Raw genomic sequence first — 8,956 nt, forward strand, 5'->3', positions numbered from 1 at the left:
CGAGACGCTGCCCAGGAGATGAAGGACGCCGTAGTGGAAGGTTTCGGAATGATTTTAACCACCTGGGTTTATTTAACGTGCACTGACTCTCTGCGTTGCGCCGCCATCGAAACGCAGCCACTACGGCGAAAAGAGCAGGTTGTAATGCGTGCCGTAGGACCTCGCAACTGCAGTCGCATTGGTTGAAGGCGCCCCAATTAACGCACAAACCAGTTTTTGTCCCCGCTTGCGAACCTGTAGCATGCATGCCATCTTGACGCTCATAATCTCCGACGATTCTATACAATGAAGCAACACATCTGTCCATGAAATCGTTTATTTACAATTGAGTGAAGGCCCCATCAACAAGCAGCAAACCAGAATTGTCTCCCTTCTGGGACCAGTAGACCCCAGCTCAAAACCAGAAGGCTTCCTTGGACCAGCAGATCCAAGCAAGACACCATTTGGGGCACTACAGAGACCATTTCAACTACCAACAAACCAGACGGTTTCCTTCTGGGACCAGATGAAAGCGTTAGAAAGCAGGATACCATTAACAAACTTTTACCTAGAGGGGTGGGGGGGGGGGGGCATTTGCAGGATTTGATCTACAACACAAGGTTTCAGTGTTTCCCGTTTCTCACTATCCTCCTGACTTATAATGACGCCTGTCTCACATATTTCGGTGGACACCCGTTCCGACACGCGGTGCCAACTATACTACTACTACGACGCCGACCGCTTTTCGACTGAACGATCTGTATAGGCTGTCGCGTAAAAAGCCAAAAGAAACACAAAATTGCAGGGGAAAAAAGAAAAATGGAGGGAGAAAGCAGACACGGAAAGGCTTTCGCATTTCCGCTCACAAGCAGACTTAAGTGCAATCCTGCGATTTTTTGTCAGCGCTAATGCCTGCAGCCCATAACTCTCTCTCACCACCACGATGTACCTGAAAGTGCTACTGAGGTGTCCGCTGTCCCAGGGGGCCAGTTAAGCGCCTTTCCTTTGCTTTCGAAGAAAATTGAAGATTGTTTTTTTTTAAACTGGCTTTGTGGAACGGAAACGGCGCAGTAATTATTATTATTATTATTAACTGTCTCACATATATCGGTGGACACCCGAACCAGTTTTGAGGAAAGAAAATGGCGCAGTAAATGTCCCACTTATATGGGTGGACCCCCGAACCGCGCCGTAAGGAAGGGATAAACGTGGTTGGCCTGAAGGTCGGCTGAAGGTCAAACTCCGGCGTACGCGAAAGGCGTTGCAGCTAGCCCAGTGAAGCTTTCGCTTCAAAACCATACAAAAGCTATCGCGCTATGGCAACGTTACTTCAGGGTCTCAAGATACGCTCCTGAGAGAAAAAAATCCACTTTCCTCCGAGACGCTGTCCCCGATGGTGCTTTGCACATGCAGTGGGCGAGAGGTATACGCCAGCAGCTGTCACGTGGTAGTTTATGTATTTCGCAGGCCTTTTTTAAGACTGGTAAATAAAGCTGCGCAAACGGTACCTTGATTCAGCCAGCTGTTTTCAAAATGATCTACAACTGAAATCACACTTTATTCCTGAAGCCAATGTTTAAAAAGTTGGATAATTAGTATTTACTAGCTTATTCACTTTGGGGAAAGAAAACTCTGCTGCAGACCAGGCTACACGACTAACAACATTACTCGGTTGGTTTCACTTGGCTGGAACACTCAGTCTTTTTTACAACTTTACATATTTTCAGCTCGCGCACCCAGCATATTCGATGGAGGCGAAATTCTAGAGGCCCGTGTGCTGTGCGATGTCAGTGCACGTAAAAGAACCCCAGGTGGTCGAAATTTCCGGAGCCCTTCACTACGCCGTCCCTCATAGCCTGAGTCGCTTGGGACGTAAAACCCCCATAAACCATAAACCATAAACCAGCATATTCCTGTATTGGTGTATTTGTTGTATACATGGCTTGCACTGACGTCGTAGCTGGGAACCCTGGGATACTGTTCCGCCATGTTGGTGCAGTCGCAGCGGCCGTGGTGCACTTGATGCAATTCGCGCGTACGGTGTACTTCGACGGCGTTGCGATGGTTATCTGCGCTGTTGTTGGATGCTCCAACCGCACTTGTTGGGCGAAATCAACAAACACAAACTTTTTTCGTCTTCCAAAGGTCATCGAGCATCAAGGTGACCGTACGAAAGCTTTATGCGCGAAGCGACGGGAGGTGTGGCTGGCTCGTATAAAACGTGCCGATCTCAACACCGAAAGGACGGGCATACGTGTTTGCGGCGCCCACTTCGTAAAAGGTAAGTCCGTTGTGTATACAAGAGACCGACACGTGCGGTAGCCATGAAACAACTGCCGTTTATTACCCGCTCACCGGAAGTGCCCGAGCACGTTGCCAGACTGGCTGGCGTGCACCGTACAGTTTTAGCGGTCACCGATACATCCTCTTTTCTTTAACCATTGAGAAGGTGACTACAGAGTAAGTCATTCACAATAGGGAGCGGGTGATATGCAGGACGGGGCGCCTTAATCCTGGTGGGCCAGCCGGCGGGGAGGCCTTCTGAGTCTTGAGGACCGTCTTAGTTCTGCACCAACCACTCTAGTCGGTCCAGAGGATGTAGTGTGTTCTGTAGCAGTCTCTGCTGCTCCCCCTTGAGGTTGCACCGCTGGCCGCTCTCCTGTTTGTTGCTTGGGCGACACGCTTGGTTCGGTTGCCCCCAACGCTCCAGCTGGTCTAGGGGGTGTGAGAGGAACGAACTCCGCGGAACCCCTTTCTCCTGCTGCTGGCGAGGATGCTGTAGGCGGTCTTAGTAGTCTAGGTGGTGTACACAGCTCCCTTGCTGGGGCTGTTGATCTTGCACTGGATAACGGAGTGTCAACACGCATGAGGGCCTGTTGGGGTCTTGTCGCTCTCTGCAACACTGGGCGACTTTCCACGTCTCCAGCGCTGCGTCCTGTAAGATGAAGCTGTTGTGATGTTGGGTTGCAAATCTCTCTCGTTTTTCGCAAGTCTTGACGGTTCCTTCTAAATTCGCTTCCATCCTCTGTTATTACTCTGTATGATCGGGGGGCCACAAGATCTAAAACTATAGCTTTTGTGCCCCACTTGCTTCCAGACCTAATCCGAACGCTGTCTCCAGGCTGTAATGGCGGGAGCTGCTGTCCTTTGTTCGTATCCTGCTTATGTTTTCGAGGTTTTGAGAGCTGCTGAGCTGAATCCGAGCAGGGGTCCGGGAGCGGCGTTCTGCTGTCGCGACCCATGAGATAATTGGATGGTGAGACACCGTCTTCCAGCGGAGACGCACGATAGTTGAGGAGGCCAAGCCAAAACTCCTCCTTTGATGATCCTGCCTTCTTGAGTAGCCTCTTGATTATTTGTACGCCTTTCTCCGCGAGTCCATTCGATTTCGGATAATAAGGGCTGGAAATGATGTGTTCAAAGTCAAACATCACTGCAAAGTCCTTAAATTCCTTGGCTGTGAATTGGGGACCTCCATCAGTGCAGACCTCGTGGGGGATGCCATAACGTGCAAATATCCGAGATAGTTTGTTTATGACCTCAGTAGTTGTGGTGCCGTTCAACTCCTTCACCTCCGGATAGTTAGAGTAGGCATCGTACACAACAAGGTAATGCTTCCCAGCATGCTCGCATAAGTCGGCTCCCACCCTGTACCATGGGCGACTGGGCGTATCCCGTAACAGCAGAGGTTCAGCAGGCTGTTTGTAAGCATGTATCTGACAGGTCGGACACCGCTCAGCCATTTCTCTTATTTCAGCTGCCATCCTGGGCCAGTACATGAGGCTGCGTGCTCGTGATGTGCATTTCGCTATGCCCAGATGCCCTCGATGCAACCGACAAAGCATTTCCTTTCGAAGCTCGGAAGGAATGACAACTTTGGTACCTTTCAACAACACACCTTCCACCACTGACAGTTCACTGGTGTGCGTTTTCCACTCCCCGTTCAAAGACTGTGACGCCTGCAGTTTTGCCATGATTTGCTGCAGCTCCGGGTCCCTAGCCGTGGCATCTTTCAATTTGTCCATTGTTATCTTGCTCACCCGGTCCTCCAAGACACTTATGGCGTGTATTTCCAAGTCATCTGATAAGTTATCTGACAAGCGTTTCCCTTGCATCCTGGAAAGAGTGTCAGCAATAACCAGTTTCTTCCCAGGAACAAATTGCAACAGGTAGTCGTATTTCAGCAGTCGCAGGAAGAGCCTTTGAAGTCGAGGCGGGATGTCTCCGAGTCCTTTATTCGAGATAGATATCAATGGACTGTGATCGGTCTCTATAGTGATTCTTCGGCCCAAGACAAACTCATTAAACTTCTCACAGCCAAACACTATTCCAAGGGCTTCCTTTTCAATCTGTGCGTATCTGCGCTCGGTCTCTGTCAGGACCCTTGACGCATAGCCTACAGGCCGCCAGTCGCTACCATGCTGCTGGGAAAGGGCTGCACCCAATGCAAAGGCGGATGCGTCAGTGGACAGCTTTGTAGGTAAAGATGGATCAAATATAGCAAGTACAGGAGCTTGCGTGAGCATTTCGTTTAGACGGGCCCACTCGATGTCGTGCGCTCTAGTCCATTCAAAGACAGAGTCCTCCCGCAACAGACCACGAAGTGATTCTGTCTGACTTGCTAAGTTCGGCAAGTACTTGCTGAAATAGTTGACTGCTCCAAGTAGCCTCTGGACTTCCTTTTTCGTAGCTGGCTTCTGGCAATGGGCTAGGCACTCTACCAGTTCTGGGTTTGGTTTGATGCCTTGTTCACTTATTCTGTCTCCAAGGAAGTCGATCTGTTTCACTCCGAACCTACATTTGTCCCAATTAAGAGTTAGGCCAGCAGCACTGGCCGTTTCCAAGGCTCTGTACAGTCTCTCCTGGTGCTCTTCCCATGAGGCACCCCAAACCAAAATGTCATCGATGTAGATGCGTACCCCTGGTAGACCGTCGAAAATCTCTGTCATTGTCCTTTGAAATATCTCTGGAGCCGATGAAATACCAAAGGGCAGCCTTAGGAACCGGTAACGACCAAATGGACTGCTAAATGTGCAAATTCTCGAGGACATGTCATCAAGCGGGATTTGGTGGAATCCACTATTGGCGTCAAGCGTGCTGAAATATTTCGCTCCTGCCAGTTCACTTTCGATCTCTTCCCTGCGCGGAAGCTGAAAGTGTTCCCTCTTCAAAGGCTCGTTCACTTTTTTGGGGCCATGCAGACGCGAAGTTGGCCGTTATTCTTTCGAGCAATAACAAGTGGGCTTACCCAGTCAGATGGCTCTCGCACCTTGGCAATGATTCCTGCTGCCTCCAGGCGATCAAGCTCCTCTTTCAGCCGCGATCGAATTGCGTGAGGTACCCGCCGCGCTGGCTCGGCGACTGGACGGGCGCCATCTTGAAGAGTCATGCTGTATTCCCGCTTCAGTTTTCCGATGCCCGTGAACAACTTGGGATACTGCCGGCGAACGCACTCGGACAAAGCCTCATCTTTTTTTACTGCTCTGATTCTGTTGACAAGACCAAACTGCTCACAAGCCTGCAGTCCCAAGATCGCTTGACGGCCCTTCTTCACAACGAAGAATTCCACTAGTCGAGTGTCGGCGCCAATCCGAACCGGGAGGCATACCTTTCCCATGTGCACGATTTCATTCCCGCCGTAGCTGCGTAGTACAGCCCTGGCTGGCTCTGGCTGCTGCTTGGTTCCCAGGGCTTCAAACAGACCGCGCGGCAGCAGGTTGGCCTGCGCGCCGGTGTCGACTTTCAGCCGCACTTCCCGTCCCGAAATACGAGTCGCTACCTCCCAGTCGCGCGCATCAGCAGCGCTCGCTTTCTTGCATGCTGTAGATACGTGCAGCACGGTAAAGTCGTCGTCGTCGTCCGGCCGCTCGGCAACCTCGTTAACATCCGCTGCTCTTGCTTTGCAGCAAACTGCGAAATGATTCTGCCTTCCGCACCTAGCACATTTTTTCCCATATGCTGGACACTCGCGAGGCCTATGCGAGCGGTTGCAGTAGCCGCATTTCTTTTCTTGGTGTCTCCCTTTGCCGTAACCCAGCGCGTCGTTCCTGTGCTGCTGATGCTTGTTTTTCTCTTCCCCCACTGCGTCGACGCTTTTGTCTTCACTCCACACTTTGCTTTGTGCGGCAGTGATTTCCTCAGCCTTTGCCCACTCGACGGCTGTGGTGAGTGTCAAGTCCTTTTTGGCTAGAAGCTTTTCCCTCAACGTCTTACTAGATGTGCCGTACACTATTTGGTCTCGCAGCATCGATTCCCGAAGGTTGTCAAAATTGCAGGTCTTGGATTTCAGTTGCAGGTCTCGATAGAATTGCTCGAACGGCTCACCTTCGGCTTGCGTGCGGTTCCGGAACACGTAGCGCTCGAACGTCTCATTGCTCTGAGGTAGCCAGTAGGCTTCAAAAGCTTGCACTAGCTTGTCGTAGTCCTTCTTGTCTTCAGCGGTAAGATCGAAGGTGTTGAAAACATCTATTGCCTCTTGACCGGCGAGGTGAAGCAAAATGGCGGCTTTCTGGGCGTTGCTGCGTTGTCGTCCTGGCTCTGTTGACTCAGTGGCGATGAAGTAGAGCTCTACCCGTTGCTTGAATCGAGTCCAGTTGTCCGCCACATTAGCCCCGAAACGTAACGGCTCTGGGGGCGGAAGCTCCGTCATTCTTTTTTTTTTGGCGCGGGAACTGGTCACTTCTGACACCATGTATACATGAGACCGACACGTGCGGTAGCCATGAAACAACTGACGTTTATTGCCCGCTCACCGGAAGTGCCCGAGCACGTTGCCAGACTGGCTGGCGTGCACCGTACAGTTTTAGCGGTCACCGATACAATTATAACTCACAAGTGGTTGTGTTTATAGTAGTGGTTGCAGTATGCAATACTGTCACCATTAAAAAAAGTAATGGTGTGTACGTTAAGTGTTGGGCGGCCGTGATACAAAAACGTAAATAGAAGGTTATTTGTACAAACAGGGTTGCTCAAAAACCTATACAAACAAGAAAAAAAAGCAAGCAATTGCAACAGGGTAGCAACACAGCACAACATTAGAAGAAAGTTTCGGATTGAAAATAAAAGTGACTGTTTCCGAATCCGTAAGAAGCCAGAGGCCCTCCAATCACGTTGTCTGTTTGATGAGTGAAGTGCTGCTGAGCCGTCGCAGAAGCCAGGACGTGACCCTTTCCTTGATGCTTGCGCATGGTTGTGGGTTCACGTTTGCTTGCTACGGTTACAAACTATTGTCAGTGCCCTTATATGACGTGCGAAATCTCCTTAACTGAGTAGATAAAGGCTCGATAATAGTCAGTGAGCAGAAGGAACCATGCTAGTCGAGGATGCTTGGCAGTGTAGTGGAGCATCTCAGTTTGCTCCCGGCATTTGTCTAAAGTGGCAGAGCAGTGCTTCAAAATGATCAATCCCCGCTCAATCCAACGATCTTTTTGTCTCACTGCATTCTTAGCTTCCACACTTTGTCAATTCACTCTTGTGACCGATTGTAACTCATACTCTATAGGCACCGTGCGCATCTAACTCCAGAGCGACAGGCGCGCCACCAGCGGCGGCGCGCGCGTCCAGAGTGAGAAGGCGGCGCGCGTTCAGGAAGACAGCGACACGGACTCGCCGGAGCGGCAGCGAGCAAAGCAGAATTTTATTTCAGGCACCAATGGACATTGTAAAGAGTTCAAGAAATTGTTGTACTGTTTGCTAGCTCCAACAGCACTTAGCGCGATTTACCTGGGATCCAGTTTTACGTACATCTTCCCGACCGAAAACTGAGACGGAAACCTCGTTTTCATTCTAGAACTCAATTCGAGCTTTTAATTCCATTGCGGTTCTCTATCACACAGCCAATAATGAAAATAAAATTCCCCACAGTATTCGTTTACTGATTAAAGCCCGCCAGTACTTCAGTCCTGCAACAGTTCTCTCACTTCATTAATTTGTACCTGTATGTTGGAATGCTTATAATCTCCAGCTTAGTTAATATCAGACTGTACAGAATTAAGCGATAAAAATACAGTAAACTGCTTTTAAGACTAATTTAAAAGGGTCACGAAAATTTTTTCGTCTTGTCAGAAGTTCGTCTTAACAGGAGTGCCCCAAAAAAGATGTGTGAGCATATGCTGACGTGCCGAAATATATGTTACATGAAAATAATGAATAAAATGGCCTTGCAGTGAAAAGGTAATTGCAGAGAACATGTATCGCACTATGCATGACCTGGGGATGACTTGCAAACTTTTTGCCAAATGGATGAAACCCTGGAATGACGACCTGGTAGACCTAGATCTCAATGTCTGCCTCATCGTAGACAACGGCTGTGCCCACCGCTGTAGTTTCAGCGACATTGCGCTTCGCTTCCTGACACCAAACACTACATCGGTGTTTCAACCATTGGACCAACGGATAACCTGCGTGGGGAAGGTTGGTTGTAGGAAACATCTGATTGAACGCTCCTGCAGAACTTGAGGACAGGAAGAGACCTATAAATGGACCACTTAGGTGCCCCGTATATGTCGAGTGGGCTGTGAAAGGATATGAAAGACGAAACTGTCCAGAGCTGTTCCCGGCATTCTGGTCTCTGCTTTCCTGGAGAAGACGGAGCAGTTTCTTTGTCGGGTGAACTCAACGAAGCCATCGCGGGGATTGATTTGTAGAACCAGTTGTCTGAATTTACTGCTGCTATTTGTGATAGGGCAGCCGTAGGCGACTTTTTCTCCATGGACAACGACATTGAGAGTGCGGGAGAGCTTTCGGACGAAGACATCATTGCTGACGTCGCGGATAACCATGACATCACTGATGCGAATTGTTACGTGGTTTGACATGCATGGTTCGTCGCTGTTGCATGCGGATAAAAGCCTGCGGTCTGAGCTGTTCGGAGTACATCTATAACATTGAAAAATGTGTAATGAAGGCAATGATGATAAAGAAACATATAAATTCACTTTTTTTTAGTTGGTGAACTGCGCGCCGTAATTGGTTGTCA

The 8,956-nt window shown here is 49.6% G+C and overlaps 1 protein-coding gene across 1 annotated transcript; it reads right to left on the reverse strand.

Annotated features, from left to right (window-relative positions):
• Positions 1–5,158: 5,158 nt before the first annotated feature.
• Positions 5,159–6,628, reverse strand: LOC144114658 (uncharacterized). Its single transcript, XM_077648541.1, has one exon. It carries the CDS (start codon positions 6,626–6,628, stop codon positions 5,159–5,161), a length of 1,470 nt encoding a protein of 489 aa, XP_077504667.1.
• Between the last annotated feature and the right edge of the window lie 2,328 nt (positions 6,629–8,956).

Source organism: Amblyomma americanum, chromosome 1, assembly GCF_052857255.1.
Source record: "Amblyomma americanum isolate KBUSLIRL-KWMA chromosome 1, ASM5285725v1, whole genome shotgun sequence".
Lineage (NCBI taxonomy): Eukaryota > Metazoa > Arthropoda > Arachnida > Ixodida > Ixodidae > Amblyomma > Amblyomma americanum.